Source organism: Zalophus californianus, chromosome 9 (genome assembly GCF_009762305.2).
Source record: "Zalophus californianus isolate mZalCal1 chromosome 9, mZalCal1.pri.v2, whole genome shotgun sequence".
NCBI classification, from domain to species: Eukaryota; Metazoa; Chordata; class Mammalia; order Carnivora; family Otariidae; genus Zalophus; species Zalophus californianus.
Genome location: NC_045603.1, coordinates 60,073,474 through 60,091,994, shown reverse-complemented (window position 1 = coordinate 60,091,994; position 18,521 = coordinate 60,073,474). Strand labels below are relative to the sequence as shown.

Sequence of the window (18,521 nt, the reverse complement as noted above, 5' to 3'; positions counted from 1 at the left end):
TAAGTAAGTAAATAAATAAATAAATAAGGATCCACCCTCTCCCCCCTCCCCACCCTGCAAGGGGGGTGTGGGGGTGGGGCAAAGCAGCAGCACAAGGGCTTTTTAGTGTAACTGAGCATTAGAGAAATACGCACGGCTTCTATGTGAATTTAGGAGTTTGAAACTTTTGGAGGTTATTTATGTGAATGGCCCGAAGGCAAGCCCGTGAGTGGCTCTTGGGGGACCACGTGATGTCATTAAACCAAGTTTTATGGTGTAGGGAGAGCTGACAAACCCACAATATATTTACATCATATATAATCTTAACTGTCCAGCCACGCAGCTGCTGGTGAGGTTTAATGCTAGGACAGAGGGCCTGGCAGTTAGAGGGGATTACGGCGCTGGGGATGATGGTGAGGGGTTACATCTTCGCAAATGAATCCCAGGCGAACGCTGTAAGTTAATTTTCTCTCTCTCTGACCCTTTCTCCCGTTTACCTAATCCCCCCGCCCCATGATAGAAGGCTGTTCCCACTCTTTAAGGGGAGGGGAAGAAGGCCTCCCCGGGCATTCCCAGGCTAGGGTGGAAGAAGAAGAGTAGAAGCCGCTGGGAGGTAGGAGGATGGGGGAGCTTGTCCCCTCTGACCAGCCCTCCCCTCCCTGCCCTTTATTCCCTCCAGCTGCAAGTCAACTGCGGTAAAGAGAGGCCTGGGTTCTTTAGAGCTTTGCCAGGTCTCCCTGACCCCCTCTCCCTCCTCAGTGGGGAAGAAAGACTGCGGCAGACACATGGGTGTTTGGTGTTTTGTAAGAGTGTGCAAACTCTAGGCGCAAGCGCAAAGTGCCTCTGGGGCACCCCCAGCCTAGGGAGGGGCCAGTTCAGCCCTTGGGCCAGTGACTCAGAGTCCAGGAAGCTGGAGAGGGAGGCCAGGAAGGAAGGCTTTGGGACTTCTGAGCCCCCAGGCTGCGACTGAAATGGCAGAAGCATCTTAAAGGCAGCTGGTTGAACCCAGAGAGTCCCAAAGCATTTTCTCTTTCCTAACCACCAGGCCTGGTGGGCAGCTGTCCCAGCGTCTGTAGTCTGGGGTCTTAGTCTGCCTGGGGCCAGGGTGGTTTCATGCCTCCCTCTAGCTGTTGGGGTCTTTCCTGGCATTCCCAAGCCCTTGCCTGAGGTAAAAGGCCCCGGAGGCCCAGAGGTTCCCACTGTGAGTGGAGTGTAAATGGGTGGGAGAGTGGAGGCAATGTCTTTACTACGCTGACCAGGAAAGCCCCCCAGCTCTAGGGAGAGAGTGGCCTGGGGGTGGTGGTGGAGCCATCAGGGCCCAATATGGGCATGGAGTTCTTCAGCCAGTCTCAGGCTCGGCCTCCCTAAAGGTTTCTAGGAAGGAGAAGCCCCGCGGCAGGCACGGGAGGCATGTGTCCTCCACACCTGTGAGGCACCCCCCCTCCCCATGCGCCACCCAGAGCTAAGCCAGGACAGCGACGACGTAGAAACTCAGGCTTCTTGAAGGGGTCGACCGAATGGACTGAATCTGGAGGGATTCCGAATCAGGGTGGAAGGCGGGCCCACGGAGGGTGACTGGTCCAGGCCAAGGGAAAGGGGAGGAGAGCGGCCGGGGCGAGCCAGGTCTGCGCCTTCCCAGAAGGGAGAAGGGAGGACTGCCCTGGGGCGCGCGGGGGTCTGGACGCCCGCTTTTGTGGAGAAATGCTTTTGGGGGTGGGGGGGGAGGACGCGGTTAGTGTGCCCCTGCCGCCCAAGGGGACTGAGGAAGAAGCAGGACTCAAGCAGAGACGGAGAGCCCAGGCCGACTCTGGGAGGGTCAAGGGGAACAGAGACCCAGAGACACGGGCGCCTGAGCCGATCTCCAAGCCCGGCTCTAGCCGGCTCTCGCCTGCGTGAGGAGCGCTGGCGCGGGATCCGCGCGGGGCCGGCGGCGGGGGAGGGGGGGACTCCCCGATGCCATCCCTCTGGGGACCCCTGTTCCGCACCAACACTGGGCCTCCCCACCGTCGTCCTCCCCACTCCTTTATTTCCCGGGGAAGCGTGAGGATCCTAGAAGATCTCCTCAGGAGCCCATTCCAAAAGTTAACTGTCAGGTTCTCCCTTTCTCATAATCAGCCCTCTCCACTCTCCCCTCCCCATCAGTCTGATTTGGGGGGTTCTAGAAACTTTCCATTCAAGCCTCAGGGAGATGGGAGTTTTCCTTGCTCTCTAACTTGACTCTTCCCCTCCCGCCGGCTCCCCATGGCTTTAGGGAGCGAATCTAATGGTCTTCAACCAAGAATTTAGCTAGGGCCAAAGTCCCACACCCAGGCAAACTCTGCCTTCCCGTACTCCTGGCCAAAGCGCAGTCCCGTGGAGAGGGGTGTGTGTTTCTGTTTTACAAATTTACACAGCGTCTCTTAGGGGTTCTATGACTTCCTCATCTCCTCTTCTGTTTCTTAGGCTCAAAAGTTCCATTTAAATATCACGCCCTCTTCCTGCCTCAGTAATAATAGATCGTCCTTCCTCTCAAATAATCCGTCTGGGCCAGTTTTTTTACTGTTTTGTAGGACAAATACATAAATGGAAGAAAGAAAGTATAAATTGGGCCTGAGACTCTTGGTTTTCCACCCCGCCCCCCCCCGCACTCGATTTTGGGGTCTTCCTGGAGCAGGAGATGGGCGATCAATCAAGTGCCAAGGTGCCCCAGTCAACCCGGGAAGCTTTTAATTTTGTTCCTAGGTCTTTAACCCTGGAAAAGGTCAAACAACCAATCAGAAATGGGCTAAGCAGGGTCACATGGCCCCCACCAACCAATCAGCCAAAAAGTACTTGGGTCTCTGTCTCGCCCTTCCCCTCAATTCCTCTTCCTCCATCCCTTCCTTATCATCCCCCTTAGCTCCTGGGTCCGCCCTATCTCAGATACACGAATGGGAAAAGCGATGCTGAGAATATTCTAGCCCCTCCCTTTGTCCCTGAACTAGTTCTGGGGAGTCTTTGGCTTGCGTCCTCTGGCTCTAACAATGTGCCTCGAGGTCACTCTCAGTTGTACAGGGATCTGAAGTTGTGGGGGTGTCCTCTGGATCATTCCCATATTCACCGGTGAGATCCTACCCAATTCACTGGGCTTTATAGATGTGGACTCTAGATCAGGGTGTACAGTAGGTGTGGATATGAACTTCAGACCCGAATTCAAATTCTGACGGTCATTATTCCCTGAACACCTACCTTGTACCAGTTTTCATTCTCTTCTGATCCTCCTGGGGGCCGGTGGGGGCGATTAGAAGAGACCTTTTTTGATTTATCTTTCTGGAAGTGCCCAGGAGCCATCAGCTTTATCAAATGACCTCTGATGTGGTGGGGGAAGGGAGCAGAAGTAGAGACTTTTTGAAAGTGGCGTTTGGTACCTTTAGTTTGTTGAATAACTTTGAGCCAGTTGAAAAAGGGATTTGGAAAAAAGAGTGAGCACAGAAAATCAGCACCTCCCCTGATATATTATAAACAGTTGATGAATTTAAGTCCCTTTCCTTTGCTGCATCATCATCATCATCATCATCATCATCATAAACAACTAAATGATGATCCTGTGTTCTGGCCAGTAGCTACCAAAGGACACAGACACTGAAGGTGTGGATTCCTGTGTTTGTGTTTATATGGGTCAAGTCAGAACAAGCAGTGGGTGAGAAACTATTTCTGAGCAAGAGCATCTGATGGCACAGAAGCCGTGCATGTGGGACAGAAGTGCTTGTGTTTCCTGAACACCTGGGATGGGCCCTGAGCCAATCCACCCGTGGGTCCGGACCCAGACATTTCTCCCTCCAGGACCCTCCGGTCTCTAGGGTTTCGTTCCATGGTTAATTTTATGGTTGAGTCCCCCTTCCCTCCCCTTCTCCTCTTGATCTTCTACCTCCTTGAGATGACGGAGGGGCGGGAGCTCTGATGGTCTATGCCACCCAGACCTCTAAATTCTCTTTGGGGACATCAAGTGTGCAGGGGTGGAAGGAATAAGCCAGTATGAGCTGGGCTTTGTCAGCACCCCTCTGCTCGTTAATCTTCTGAGTGGGCCTGATTTGGGGACAATGCCACAGCACAGATGGGAAAGATTGGGATGAGAAGTCAGAGGAAGGGCAGGGAGCCCCCTGCCCTCAGAAGCCAGGGAGCCCCCACTTCCCAAATCAACTTCAACCACACTGCACCACTGACCTCTTTCATGAGTTAGAATTAAAGCACGCACATTTATTTTTCCCTGGTAGATGGTGTGGTAGTCTTTGAGACCAACCTTCACCTCCAGTGTGGATTTCTCACACTGGAGTTTCCAAATCTCATGAAGTGTGGAAAAAGAAAGATGGGAGCTTGCTTCTGTCCAAACAGACACTGGGAGGAGAGATTGTATTGCTTCAATCCCTCCTGATACCCATGTGAACTTTATCTGTCTCTTTGACTCTCCCTTTCTGTGTACAAATGATTTGGCCTGAGTTTTTGAGCTGAAACATCATGATCCTAGGCCTCAATTCTCTGTTTTCTTTTGCTGGGGATGCATGAATTATTCTGAGCCTCCTGCTCATGGGACTGGAGACCCTGGAACTCTTTGAGATGGAGAAGAGGGACAATCCAGATTTAAGACCCCCAAAGCTAAGGCTTTCTGGATTAGGGATTCAATTTAAGGAAGCAAGTAGACCGCTGGAGGGCCAAGAAAATCACATTCCCTTTTTTTGGGTCCTTGTAACCCAGACTAGTGTGTCTGTATATAACCCTTGGCTGCTTTGATGGGACTCCAGGAACTCAAGGTGTCTAGACTGAGGAACTGGGGTGATAGAGATCTCTTTGTCTTTGAGTCCTACAGAACCCTGGGATCCATCTTCCTCTGCCATTCCTAAGGGTCACCGAGGGGCAAGAGGAAAACAGAGATACCCAGGAGGATTCACTGTGTGTGTGTGTGTGTGTGTGTGTGTGTGTGTGTGCGCGCGCGTGTGAGATGGGGGTGGGTGGGTGGGTGGGATGCAATCTGGGACTTGGGAAAGTTGGGCAAGGTAATCCAGGACCTTGTTCAGCCTCTGATGACTAGGCCTTAAGATCTACAATGAGAAGTTGAATAGGAGACTTATGCAGGAAGGCAGCTTTTTCTCTACACCTGACACACATACAGAGAAAGTTCTATGATCTGCAGCCCCACATGGCCTGGGCAGAATGTGTGGGCTCAGCTACCTGGTGTTCCGTCAGGACTGCAGGTGTCACAGCTCTCAGAGAGGTAGGGTAGGCTGGGTTCTGCCCTTGAAAGATCCCTGCATCTCCCAGCCCCTTCCCCCAGACCAGAACACCACACCAGAACACACATAAGTATATATATGTGCCCAAGTATGGTATGAAAGAGAAGCCCAGGCAGAGTACAGTAAACCAATTGACTTGAACCAGCTTCCCACTCATTGTCCTGCCCCATTCTTTCCATCAGTTCAGCCTGGAAACCATTTGTCCTCCCCGGCCCACCCCTGCCTCCTCAAGCCCTGTGTAACTGTTAAGTTTCCTCTCTTCTGCCTCCCTGGAAAACCAAGACCCTGGAGCAGCCCCCACAGATGGTGACAGCCAGGCTCTTGATGACCTTTAGTGTCCTGTTGGCCTGTTAGGTTGTGGGGGGTTGGAAGGCAATGTGGGACTATAAGACCAGAGCCCTTATCTGATCCAATCCTCCTTTTACTTGCTATTCTAGGCTCAAACTCAAACTCAGGGCTGCTTTTTTGCTCAGTGGGGGAATTTTTCATCCAGTAAATACTTCTTTAAAAAGTCAACTTTCTGGAAAATCCAGTGTGTGTGTGTGTGTGTGTGTGTGTGCGTGTGTGTGTGTGTGTGTGTGTGTGTGTGTGTGTGTTATGAATGAAGGGAGTAAGGGTCAGGTCCCTCATTTTAGATTGTGTCTCTCCCCCTCCTCTGGGTGGAGGATGGGGGCGTGGGCTGAGGTTTTATTGAGGGTGCTTTTCCTGTTGGGAGTAGGGATGGGGTCATAAAAGCCTAGAGGAGGCTGTTTTGATCTGGTGACTTCTCAGGAAGTAGCATCTGAGGTTTTGCTTTGTAAATCACTCTCCCCCAAGCTGGCTAGCTAGATTGGATTGCACTTCCCCAAGCCCACCTGGGGCCCCTCCTTACCTCCCTTTCCCCAGTAAACCAAAGGAGAAAAATCAAAGGAAGTCCAGAGCTTTCCAAATCCTATGCCTCCAATAAGAAACGGGCTCGTTGGTGATTTTTCCCACTCAAAGTTCCAGATTTAAAAACCGTGCAACCTTTCATTTTTCTTTTTGCCCACACCGACCTTGGTCCCCCCAACCTTTCAATTAAAAAAGAACTAACATAGAAGGCAAGCAGCTTCTGAGCCAGGTGGTTAATACTATGACTCCTGGGGACTCTACCATGACTTCTGGGTCAGCTATTCTCCTGTGACTCCTTTCCGGAGCCCCAAACCCTTTCTTGGGAAGATGAGACTTCAGGTGTATAGAGAGCTTTTGAGGAGAGGCATTGGGAGTGAGGCGTATAGAAGAACCCATCTAGCACCGAATGAATGGAGGAAACTCTCTACAGTCTGTGACCGGGTTTTATGTAATTAAGATGGGTGCAGGTGTGTGTGTGAAAGCCCACAGCCTTCTCACATCTCACATCTCGCCCGTAACGCTGTAACCGAGCTCTCTCCAAACAAAATGGCATTTTACCTGAATAGCTCCATTTTGTAATGTTAATGAGCCTTCCCCCAAAGACACCCCAACCTCCCATGGGTCCCTCCATCCCCAGCCTTGGGCTAGGGAGCTGAAAGGAAAGGAAGTAAAGAGCTCTCTACCTCCGTCTCAGTTAGGGACGCTTTCAGGCCCAGGGATCAGGGCTCTTATCCATCTCTGGAAAAATGCCCCCATATGCTGGAAATGAGGCCATAGATTATATGAATTCCTGGGCCTCGTAGCACTTGCACAGGCTCTGGTTTACCCTCATTTGTTTCTCAGAGAAGTCTGGGCTGGGACATATCAAGCCCACAAGCACTAGAGAATCTCCCTCATTCCTAGGACTCAATGCAAATACACATATCGTTGTAGAGAGCTGAGCAGCCCAATAGCTACCCACGTGCAAATGTATTTATAGATCGATCTATGTCTGTATAACAGGATATATGTTTTATATCACTCTCTACTCCACATTTAAATGCAGGTATATAGATCTTTAGATTTATAGATCCACAGTAAACATACCAGTCCTCTGTTGAATTCCTGCGTGTGCATTACCAATCTTTCTGTAGTGCTGGGATGTATACCCTGGGATGTATTGGTACAGCTGTCTCTAAACATCTAGATGAATATTTGGGGGTTTTATCTCCATTGGAAAGAACTATGTGTGTATAACTCAATCTCTATTTTGAAAATTTTATCTAGATTTATGCAAGGGCCTTAACCCATAAAATAGCTACATATCGAAGCAACATATTTGGAGATCTTTACAGTGTTTGCAGTTTTGCTGCAAACTTAAACATTTGAGCATATGTTTAGAGATGGTTCCATAATACATATATCTATATGTAGGGGCATAGATCTCCCTCTGGAAGGATTTAAACTTACTACATCTCTCTATCTCTGTGATCAATAGAGACATCAGGCAAGTGGGGATGGAGAACGAATATCTTTTGGATGTTTTGCTTATTAAAGTGAGCGATTCTGTTGCTATCTCTAAGGCTATCTCCAAATCTAGTCCAACTGAGTCATCTGCCCCCTGGAAAACCCACTGTGGGGACCACAGCCTCTCTCTCCAGGCTGTCCCTGTGCCCTGAAGTCCCAGCCAGTCTCCCCATCCTGCAGTGTCTCTCAAGACAGCCACGAAGGAGAAGGGGAGAGAAGAAGGGGAGGATCCTTCAGCTCGGCTCCTCTTGGCTCTCAGGGTGGAGAGGCTGACAGGGGCATGAGAGTCCTCCCCAACCCCAATTGGGCCTTTGGATTTGGGGGAAAAGGGTGTTTAAGTCCTTGACGGTTTTTGTGGGGTGCCCAAATGGTGCCAGGTTCTCTGCCCGACCCCTAGGTGCCCCCTCCCCAGTTGTTCTTGGTGCCCAGGGCCCAATTAAGCGACCGTCGCGCTCCCTGCAGCCCGCGCTCTTATCGGCGGGGATTGATGCCTCCACGGCTCCTGTATATCATTTCCAAGATTTTTTCTGTCCAACTCCTCGGCTCCTTTGGCTTCCGCGGCTTTGACTAATGATTGCTACAGATGCCAACGTCTCCAGAATCCTAATAACCAGGCAGGCGGACTCTTATTTACCCGGCAACATTGCCGCGTGGGGGTGGGGGGCGAAGGGGGTTGGGGTGCTGGGGTTGGGGTGTTGTAGGTCGGAGGACAGGGAGAAGGTTGTGACCAACTCAAGTTTCCCTGAACTTCTTCCCCAGTGAGAAAGACATTCCCAAATCCCTCCTCTCCCTGAGGGGGTAAAATATAATCAGAAAATGCTGCTAATAGTAACTCATGGCTTGCCTCATTGGAAGGGCTCAAAGAATGAACCGGACGTGGGAGAATAATCAGAGAAGTGTTTATTAGTTGTAAATAGATGAGAGAGTTAAGCGGAAAACCAGCGGTTTGGGGAGGAAAGAGAGTGTTTTCTTCCGGAGAGACGGGGAAAGAGGTCAGCCACGGTGGGCGCAGGGGCTCCTTTTCTTTATTCCATGGCTCCCCCTTCCTCTCCCCACCCCAAATCCACACTTCTCTTAAATGCAAGTTCCTTCCCTCTTTCCCGTCCTTCACCTCACCTTCAGTCACTCCGGCGCAGGGGCCGCTGCCCCGCGTGCTGCCGGACGCAGGTGCCCGCAGCCGGGCGCGCTGAGGCTGCCAGGGCTATGGGCCTCGGTCTGGGGCTGGGAGGCAAAAGCAGACTCCGCGGCCAACTGCGGGCTGGGGGCTGCCCGCCCTGCGCTCCCGCTGGCGCTCAGTGGCGGAAAGTTGTGGCCGAATTTGCTTGTCCCGGCGCTTCTGGCCCTCCCTCCGGCGCGGGGCGGATCTTTGGGGGAAGCGGCTGGAGCTCCCCGCCGAGCCTGGAGCCAGGCGTGGTGCTGCCTCGGGTCCCAATCCAGACCTTCTAACACACGCCACATTCGGGTGAAGAGAAAACACAAAAACGCGGAGCAGCCCAGCTCCGGGCCCAGGCATGGAGTGATAACTCACACATGGAACATTTTTCTATCAGAGGATAATGGAGCACAAAATAATTCAGGAAGGCGAATGGGCAGGGCTCGAGTAGCAGAGCCCGGCGGCGTGGGGCGCCTGCAGCCCGGGCCGCGCCGAGAACCGTGGGAGGACCATTTCGTTGGAGTGTAGGGCGAGGCAGCAGCCCGGACCGGACCCAGGCCACCCGAGGGGCAGTCTCTAAATTACAGCCCGTCAGGAGGACTCGGAAACACAAAAAGAGAGCCGAAAGATTTAAACAGTCGGAGGCAGAGGCGTCCCGACGCGACCAAAGCGAAAATCAATCACGTAATTAAACCGGGGAGAGGGCGAGGCCCGAGGCTGGGGGGTCCAGGGTTCGGAGGAGGCGGCCAAGGTGCGGGGCCGAGGCGGGCGAGCGGCCCGGGGATGGGGGCTCGCCCGCTGGGGCCAGAGCGCGGAGGGGCTGCGGGCAAGTTTAGAGCAGATCGCAATTGATTCCCGCTTCGCTGGGAAGAACAGGCTGCCTGTCCTCTCCCAGGCCCGATCCAGAAGCCACCGATGTCCCCTTCTTGGGCCGCCCATTTTTATGGAGCTGTGGTGCGGGGTTAAAGCCTGCTCCCCATGGTCCAGTGGTGCCAGGGATGTGTCTAGGGAAGTTTGTCGGGGAGCCCAGGGGGCACCAAGATGCTGCCTCTGGGTTTGAGGAGATGGAGGGAGGTGGCACCCCGGTTTCAGGCCCTTACATAGTGGCCTGGGCCTTGATTCCCCCAATCCAGGAGTCAAGGCAAGCCTCTGGAATGACTCCCCTCTCTGGGCCAAGGTTGGGAAAGGGAGTAGGAGGCAGGTGAGCTTTATTAAAGGAGAAACTTGGGGCTGAGCAAACTGGGCTCCTTTGGGCAGGGAAGGAGAAGGGACAGTTCCTGGAAGAAGAAAATGAGGCACACTGGGAGCTCTGTGTTGTGAGGGAATGATGCTCTTGTTATTATAGAGGTTAATAATGGTAATGATCTTGCATGGCTGGGTCAGCCCAGAGAGACCAAGCTCTCCACAGTCCTTTCTCACAGAGGTTTTTCTGGACAAGTCAAGGGGGCCCCAACTTGGTTGTGGTTGGGGAGAATAAAATAAAGACCTTCCCTCCCCTCCCCTGCCCTTTCCTCTCTGACTCCTTGAGGACTCCAGAAAACAAGGGAATCTTATATAAAAAAAAAATCTTCATCACCCCCCACCCCCATTATTTTCCTCTGTTCTTTCCAATTCACTAAAATGCACTGTCTTTGGGTGGTGGGCTTTCCTGGAGTGCCCTTCTCATGAAACAAGCAGTTACAGATCCAAGTCCCCAGGAATTCTCTCTCTGACCCTGGAGGAGAGAGACCCAGGATTCTCTTGCTTGTTCCATGGAATTCTCCCTCTATCCTTAGCCTTTCCCAGTCTCTGCCTTCCTTGGCCCTGGGTGCCTGATCCCATGGGTCTCTGGCAGCTCAGAGGCTAAGAACAGATTGGGCCATTTTGAGATGCCCTCATCAAGCCCCCAAAGGGTTCCTAGCCTCCTATCATTTCCTTAATTCTGGAAGCACCAGGCTAGGGAACCCACCATCAGCTACCCTAAAGCCAGCCTAATTCCTAGAACTTTCAAAACTGCATTTTGCCTCCTTTAAAAGTAACTCCTTTCCCCCCTCTAACAGGAAAGTTTAGGTTACAAATCTCCAGCAGCGCAAGCTTCCTGCAGCCGCAAGTCAGAATTTTCAGCAGTAACAACAAAAATATTAATAATAAAAAGAATTAAAACTTGCATCAAAGGCAGAAAGGGACACCCCAGCTCAAGTTTTAAAGGGGATATAATCCAGCAGCCTTGGATGAGAGTGGGGGTCAGTGAGGCCAGGATGAGCAAGGAAGGGGGTGGGGAACCCAACCTCTAACTAACAATTTCTCCAGCATAAAAATGAAACATCAAATTCGTTAGCCCAGGGCCTTCATTTTTCCCCTTCCACATTATAACTAGTTATTGAACTCGCTGGAAGATCTAAAGGCCATTTGCGAAGAGACAAATTTCAATGGAGTTTCCCCATCAATAACCCCATGGCAGTGACCTATTGGAACAAGTCAAACACCCGAGGTGAAATGCAGGTCACTCTGTCTAACCAATATTAAAATGCGGCCACTTTTTAAAAAGCCACTTTAAACGAGATTTGAGGAAAATTGAATTCCAAGGAAGGCAAGGCAAGGAGGGGGAAATCCACTAGAGGACCTTGCCTATGGTCTCCGAACAAACAAGAGAAATCCATCTTTAATATTTTAAAGGGGGGCAAATTAACATTCCATGATTGCTTTTTTTTTTTTTTTTTTGAGACTATAAGCGATTCCAGAAGGAAAAAAAAGGTTTAGTATTTTCTGGTGACACGTCCGGGTTATTAAAATCATTTTAGACCAATTCATTACTTTTACTGACAAGAGATTTAAGAAAAAATCAATTAAGCATTTGCATATTCTTTTGCATACATTACCTCTGCCTGCTGGCATTAGAAAGGGACAAAAACACACATATATGCATACACACACGGCAAAAAATGAGATAAGAGTCTTGCTGTAGTTTGGGGTTTTCAAGTTGCTTGGAGAAAAAATAAAAATGAAGTGAATTACTTGATTGCATACCATCTAAAAGTCAACTTATTTGAGGAGGAGGAAAGAGAGGTGTTGCGATTTTTAATCTCTAAAACAACAATAACAGAACCACATCATACACACACACAAAATCCTGCACTTCTGAGAGTGGGAAAAGCAATGACCCTCATTTTCCTTCTCTTTGCCCTCCAAATCCTGAGTTGGTTCTCCCATTTCTTTTTCTCCCTAGGAAAATCCAGGGAGTCTGAGAGGTGAGATTTTAATGCAGCACAGAATGTGTGGAGCCGCTGGGGTCCCTCAGCCGGCAGCTTGTTACTGGGGAGGGGAGGAATATGGGTTATCCAACGGTCAGTATGGTAATCCGGGCACAATAAGGCCTCGCACACAATGGACACATATTTTTCTTCAGCGGTGTCAGAAGGGAAGCGCTTTGTACTGAAACATGTTTCCGAAAGAGAAACCAGATCGAGATTTAGAAAGGAGTGGCATTCAGAGAGCGCTTGGAAGCTGGCAAAGTGTGGTCAGAAAAAATAAAAAATAAAATTGGGGCAGAGAGAGGTGGAGGGTAGACCAGGGGTGGAGATCCTTGGACTGGCAAGACAGGAGCAGGAGAGCAAAGCACAAAAGGAGAGAGGACCAGATACGAGGATTCATCACAGGCAAGAGCTGCTTGAGTGCCCCCCCATTAAGCCAATGCTAAGTGCACGAGCTCTCCAGAGGGATTTTATTTCTGTGCTTGTAATAATATCCAGGTGAAAATGTTTGCATGTATGTGTGTGGTAGAGTGTGGCCGGCTTGCTATTTTCCCCTTGTGAGAGGCGACTTCCTTGCTATTAAGGTATACGCACCCAAAAAGAGTTTTTTGGCAAATGATGTGGATGAATGTGGGATCTCCCAGATTTCATTTTCTGGAGGTGCATGTTGAATTAGCTGTGCAAACCTGGGATGAGAACCCCACATATTTATGGCTGCATAAGGAGGCCTTTAATGTATTAATAAGTATTAACAGTATGTATGTATATATATTTGTTAGCTGTGATAACGAAAGACAGACTTGACATTCAGCTGGAGGCAACTGAACTCTCTGTATCTACTTATACATATTGGCCCAAAGTGGGTTTCCTGCTCCGGCTCCCTTGACCCACCTGCAGGAGCTCAGAATCCTGGGGAGTGGGGGCGTAGGATGGACGACGCCTTGGGAAGAACTCCCTAACAAGCCCAAGAAGGTGAAGAGATGGAAGAAAAGAGGGTTGTTGTGGGGCGGGGGGTGGGCAGGACTGGTAGAAGGTGAGTGTGAGGGCTGGGAGCACAGGAGCCAGGCCAATACCTCACCTTTCCAAGGTGAGGAAGAGAATATTCTGGGCCAGGATTGGGTGGGGCAGCCTGATCCCGGGGCTGGCTTGAAGGGAGGTTGGGGGTGGGGCTGGAAGGCTTTCTCCTCCTTCAGCAACCCTCCCCCCACCCTACCTGAGCTCTCTGGAGCTTTGGCCCTCCCTGGGGGGCAGTCTGGGGGCTCTGGTTCAGACTCTTTGTGTAGGGCAGCATTCAACATTGGTTTCCGTTTGCCCTCTTCCAGCAACTTATAATTAACCCACCTCTACCACCAATAACTACAACAAATAAAATCCTCCCGGGCTCCAAACCACTATCAACCAAGCAGCAGCCTTCCCCTCTCTCCACAGTTTCACGTTCCTCTTCCGACCCAACTGGCCAGTCCTCACATGCAGACGATCCCAGACAGGAGTGGGCAGGGACCCACTGGGAAATGTGGGACTCTCTTCTGAGAGATGGTGGCCCTCCAGGGAATTCCTGTTCCCTCACCCGCCTGGTGGTAGGGGGACAGGGCACTGTCCTCCTGGGGGGAGGGTATCCAGGGGCCCCCAAGCACTGGCTCCCAGTGAGCCTGGGATGAGGAGAGACTCGGCACTGGAGGGTAGAGAGTGGCCAGCGGGCCCAGGCGGTTCTCATGCCTGCCCTCAGGGTGAGCCCTCATTTGAACGTGGGGACCCCCTCTCCCGCATCCCTAAGGTGGTGAAAGACAGGTGGGGAATCTCCCGCCTTCAGTCTCCCTCTCACAAGGGCTCTATTTTTTTTTTCCCTTTCCCCTCCTCATTCCCTTAATTGCAGATGTTCTAATTAAACCCTCAAATAGTTGTTATGCCGTTTTAAAAGGTACTTATTCAAGTGTCAACCAGGCTGGGCTGGGAGGAGGCAGCGTAGGGTGGCGAATTAAAGGTAGATTGACTAATCACGGCGGCGATCATAATAATAAAATCAGAGGGAAAAAAAATCACATTACGACTTTTCGTGGAAAGGAGGGAGCAGGCAGCCAGCGGCCGCCAGCCCTGCGCCGCCGCCGCCGACACAAAGAGTGCGGGCGATTCCGCGAGACTGATTTATGACGTTTTACAGCCCTATAAAAGCTGTAGCGACGAGGCAAGCGCTCCTACCACCGCTGGCAGATTTAGTCTAATAAATAAAACATAAACAGTTAACTTTATGTGTCACTTTTATTGTTATCAAGTAAAATATAGCCGAGCCCCGGCAAGCTATGATTTTAAACTATAATTGTTATCAAGTACAACAAGGGGACCCAGCTCCCTCCCTGGGCTCTCCCTTCTGCCACCCCCCAACTCTGAGTTATGGGATCAGCTAATTGGAATTAGTGGCACGACGTGGCCACCCCTGGCTGCAGGGGGGGGGGCGTCAGAAAAAGCAGCCCTTTCTTGCCCCCTCCCTTCTCCATGGCCCTGCCACCCTGCCATCAGGGTATTCCTGTGGGTGGGTGGCAGAGAGAGGGGAGTGGGTAGGAATGGACTGGAGACCCCCAAGTCCTGCCCAGCCTCCCCAGCTTGGTGAGTTCACCCCTCAGCTTTTGGAAAGCAGCCTGGAGCGGGCCCTTGGGAATGTGTGTTTACATGTAAACACATGTGTTACATGGATACAATCCCTGGCCGGAAGCAGGCTCTGCCCACACAGGCCTCCCACTTAGCTAGGTCTGCGCTCTGTGGGGATGAAGAAAGAAGAGCTCCCAGGGCCTTGGCTGGGCACCATCGCAGGGCACTGACCCCTGGCAGATCCCTCTCCTCCTTGCCGCAGGTCCTTAGGAACCAGCCTTGGAGGTAGTTGTCAGAAAGCAGCAGGCCCAACGGAATGAGAGTGGAAACAGCAGTGAGCAGAAGAGATCCTCCGCTCTGGGGCCCGGGCAGGGAGGGTCAGTGGGTACTAGGGGAGGAGGGCAAGGCTTCTGAACTCTGCTTTTGCCAACCACTTCCTGTCTCTCTTTAGCGGGGGTTCAACCCCCAGACCTCCAGAAATGACGTCAGAATCCTTTGCATCCCGCTGCCTCTACCTGCCCTGTCCGGCTGGGACCCTGCCTCGCCGGCCCCATGGCCAGAGGGTTGGGTGAGTGTGTATGGGGAAGAGGGCTGGACTCTGGTATCCTTGGATGGGGGGCACCCCAGGCTCTCCAGCCTCCTGGGCTCAGCCTGGGCCCCTCCCCATCCAACCTCCACTCCAGTCCTCATTCAACTTCCTCTTCCTGCAAAAGAGGGGCGCTGCCCGGTGACCTACACAGACTGAGACAGGATCAGGATCGCCATGAATGGAGACCTCTGGAAAAGCTCTGGAGCCGAGGCCCAGGGGGCCCACCGGAGGCCCACGGGGAGACCCTGGGAGGGGGCTGAACCACAGCCTCCCCACAGCCCCCCAAAGCCCAGGTTTTGGAAGGGAGCTGGGGGCTTCCCATCTCCTTTTGCAGGGGAGGGCTGTCAGTTGGCGGAGTGCGTACTGGGGGCACCTCAGCCCCCGCCGGCTAGCCCCACATCACCACCACCACCACCCCCCCCCCAGCAGCACCACCACCACCACCACCACACACACAAAAAAATTGGATACATTTTGAATAAAGCGATTCGGTTCCTTATCCGGGGACTGGGTTGCTCCGTGTGATTGGCCGGCGGAGTCACATGGTGAAAGTAACTTTACAGGGTCGCTAGCTAGTAGGAGGGCTTTATGGAGCAGAAAAACGACAAAGCGAGAAAAATTATTTTCCACTCCAGAAATTAATGATCATGAGCTCGTATTTGATGGACTCTAACTACATCGATCCGAAATTTCCTCCATGCGAAGAATATTCGCAAAATAGCTACATCCCTGAACACAGTCCGGAATATTACGGCCGGACCAGGGAATCGGGATTCCAGCATCACCACCAGGAGCTGTACCCACCACCGCCTCCGCGCCCTAGCTACCCCGAGCGCCAGTATAGCTGCACCAGTCTCCAGGGGCCGGGCAATTCGCGAGGCCACGGGCCGGCCCAGGCGGGCCACCACCACCCTGAGAAATCACAGCCGCTCTGCGAGCCGGCGCCTCTCTCAGGCGCCTCCGCCTCCCCGTCCCCAGCCCCGCCAGCCTGCAGCCAGCCAGCCCCTGACCATCCCTCCAGCGCCGCCAGCAAGCAACCCATAGTCTACCCATGGATGAAAAAAATCCACGTTAGCACGGGTAGGCAACTTTGCTTTTTGCTCTCCCCCTCCCTCCTCTCTTCCCCAGCGCTCCCCACCCTCCCTGGCCCCCTCCGGCCCCCGTCCTCCTTTCTCTCCTTCCCCCTCTCTCTCCAGGAGCGACTCTGGGTTAGCACAATTGAACTGGATTTACGAGCGAGAATGGGTAATTACATCCCCCATAAATTTTATGGCTTAGCTACTCTGGGCAGTCCGAGCCATGTGCTACGATCTGTTATGTATGTGTGAAAACTATGCTCGCTTTCTAAGGGCGCATAAATAATTCAGTGTCGTTACAATGAGGATTCCCCTCTTATTACACTACAAAGTCTCCAGCTTCCTTCAACTTCTTTATAACCCATTTAGCTTGATGACTTTATTTCCACCACCCCTTCTCCTGTTCCACAGAGCTGAGGATGGGGTGGGGGGGGAGCCTGCTGCCTCTGAACCCCACTATTTGCTTTTCCCCCTCCTCCTCCCCCCAGTGAACCCCAATTATAACGGAGGGGAACCCAAGCGCTCGAGGACAGCCTACACCCGGCAGCAAGTCCTGGAATTAGAGAAAGAGTTTCATTACAATCGCTACCTGACCCGAAGGAGAAGGATCGAGATCGCCCACTCGCTGTGCCTCTCTGAGAGGCAGATCAAAATCTGGTTCCAAAACCGTCGCATGAAATGGAAGAAGGACCACCGACTCCCCAACACCAAAGTCAGGTCAGCGCCCCCGGCCGGCGCTGCGCCCAGCACCCTCTCGGCAGCCACCCCGGGCACTTCTGAAGACCACTCCCAGAGCGCCACGCCGCCAGAGCAACGGGCAGAGGACATTACCAGGTTATAAAACATAACTCACACCCTGCCCCCACCCCGTGCCCCCGTCCTCCCCTCACACACAAATTGACTCTTATTTATAGAATTTAATATATATATATTTTTTGGTTCTTTTCTCTCTTCCTCCCACCTTGTCCCTTGTCAATTCCAAACTGACAAAACAGATAAACAAGCCCTCTGCCCTTGTCTCCCTTCCACTGTTAAGGACCCTTTTAAGCATGTGATGTTGTCTTAGCATGGTACCTGCTGGGGTTTTTGTTGTTGTTGTTGTTGTTGTTTTTATTTTTTTAAGGTCATTTTGGGGGGTTATTTATTTTTTAAGAAAAAAGCTGCAAAAATTATATATTGTAAGGTGCGATGGTCTGGTTTGGGTGAATTTCAGGGGAAATGAGGAAAAGAAAAAAGGAAAGAGATTTTTAAGCCAATTCTCCTCCTTCTCCTCCTCCTCCTCCTCCCCCCCCCCCCCTTTCCTTAGGCCTTTTGCATTGAAAATGCACCAGGGGAGGTTAGTGAGGGGGAAGTCATTTTAAGGAGAACAAAGCTATGAAGTTCTTTTGTAGTATTGTTGGGGGGGCTGAGAGGAGAGGGGGGACGACAGCAGACAAAGCTAAATGCATCTGAAGAGCCTCTCAGAGCTGTTCAGTTTGAGGAGCCAAAAGAAAATAAAAATGAACTTTCAGTTCAGAGAGGCAGTCTATAGGTAGAACCCCCCCCCCCCACCCCACCATCGTGGTTATTGTGTTTTTGGACTGAATTTACTTGATTATTGTAAAACTTGCAATAAAGAATTTTAGTGTCGATGTGAAATGCCCCGTGATCAATAATAAACCAGTGGATGTGAATTAGTTTTACGTCAATGTCTGATGGTTTCTTTTTATCCCCCTCCTCCTTCTGGCCTGGTAACATCCCACCTTCTCTATAGTTGCCTGAGTTTACTCTAAGCAAACACACAAATCTTAACTCTCAACTCAGTTTTCCAATGTCCTTAGACGAACCAGCAAGGGGGTTGGGGCAGGGGATCCTCAAAAGAGGGGATATGGAAGATTAGTGCTGCTTTCTCCCGTCCCTTCCCTGAGTCTGCAGAGAGGGACATAGAGTATGGAGCTGGGTCTCAGTTTCTTGTAGTTAGGCACAGTGTCTTCTTTTTGTTCATTCCTCTCTCCCCTCCTCTCTTTTCTCTCTGCTGAGTAGGCCTGCCTGATTTGCAGACAAGAAGGCAAGTTTAAGGAGTGGCGGGGGGAGACAAGAGTTTTCATCTTTTAGGATTCTTCTGGGATGAGGGATGAAGGAAGATGCCCCCTCAATGTGCCTGTGCTTCTTAAAAGAAGGAAGATTTTTGAGCTGGTGATTCTGGAGCAGCAAAGTGACCTGTCAGGGTGGCTTCTCTGTTTGTTTAGACTTGGAAAGAAGGGTGAAGTGGAGGCCAGAGGCCCAGGAGGCCCCCTTGCATGGGTAGGC

At 51.6% G+C, this 18,521-nt stretch overlaps 1 protein-coding gene across 2 annotated transcripts in view; it reads left to right on the top strand.

Annotated features, from left to right (window-relative positions):
• The window catches only part of HOXC4 (homeobox C4), a 60,717-nt gene extending 42,818 nt beyond the window's left edge, over positions 1 to 17,899 (top strand). Inside the window, exons 1-4 of one of the 2 annotated variants that reach the window (XM_027591930.2) lie at positions 14,741 to 14,852; positions 15,019 to 15,135; positions 15,281 to 16,236; positions 16,721 to 17,899. In XM_027591930.2, coding sequence (XP_027447731.1) covers positions 15,798 to 16,236; positions 16,721 to 17,073 — 792 coding nt within the window. In that variant the 5' untranslated portion in view covers positions 14,741 to 14,852; positions 15,019 to 15,135; positions 15,281 to 15,797 and the 3' untranslated portion in view covers positions 17,074 to 17,899. Of the gene's footprint in view, positions 1 to 14,740; positions 14,853 to 15,018; positions 15,136 to 15,280; positions 16,237 to 16,720 lie in introns of those variants that run through there. The other variant, XM_027591931.2, reaches the window with a different exon arrangement.
• The last annotated feature ends 622 nt before the right edge of the window (positions 17,900 to 18,521 follow it).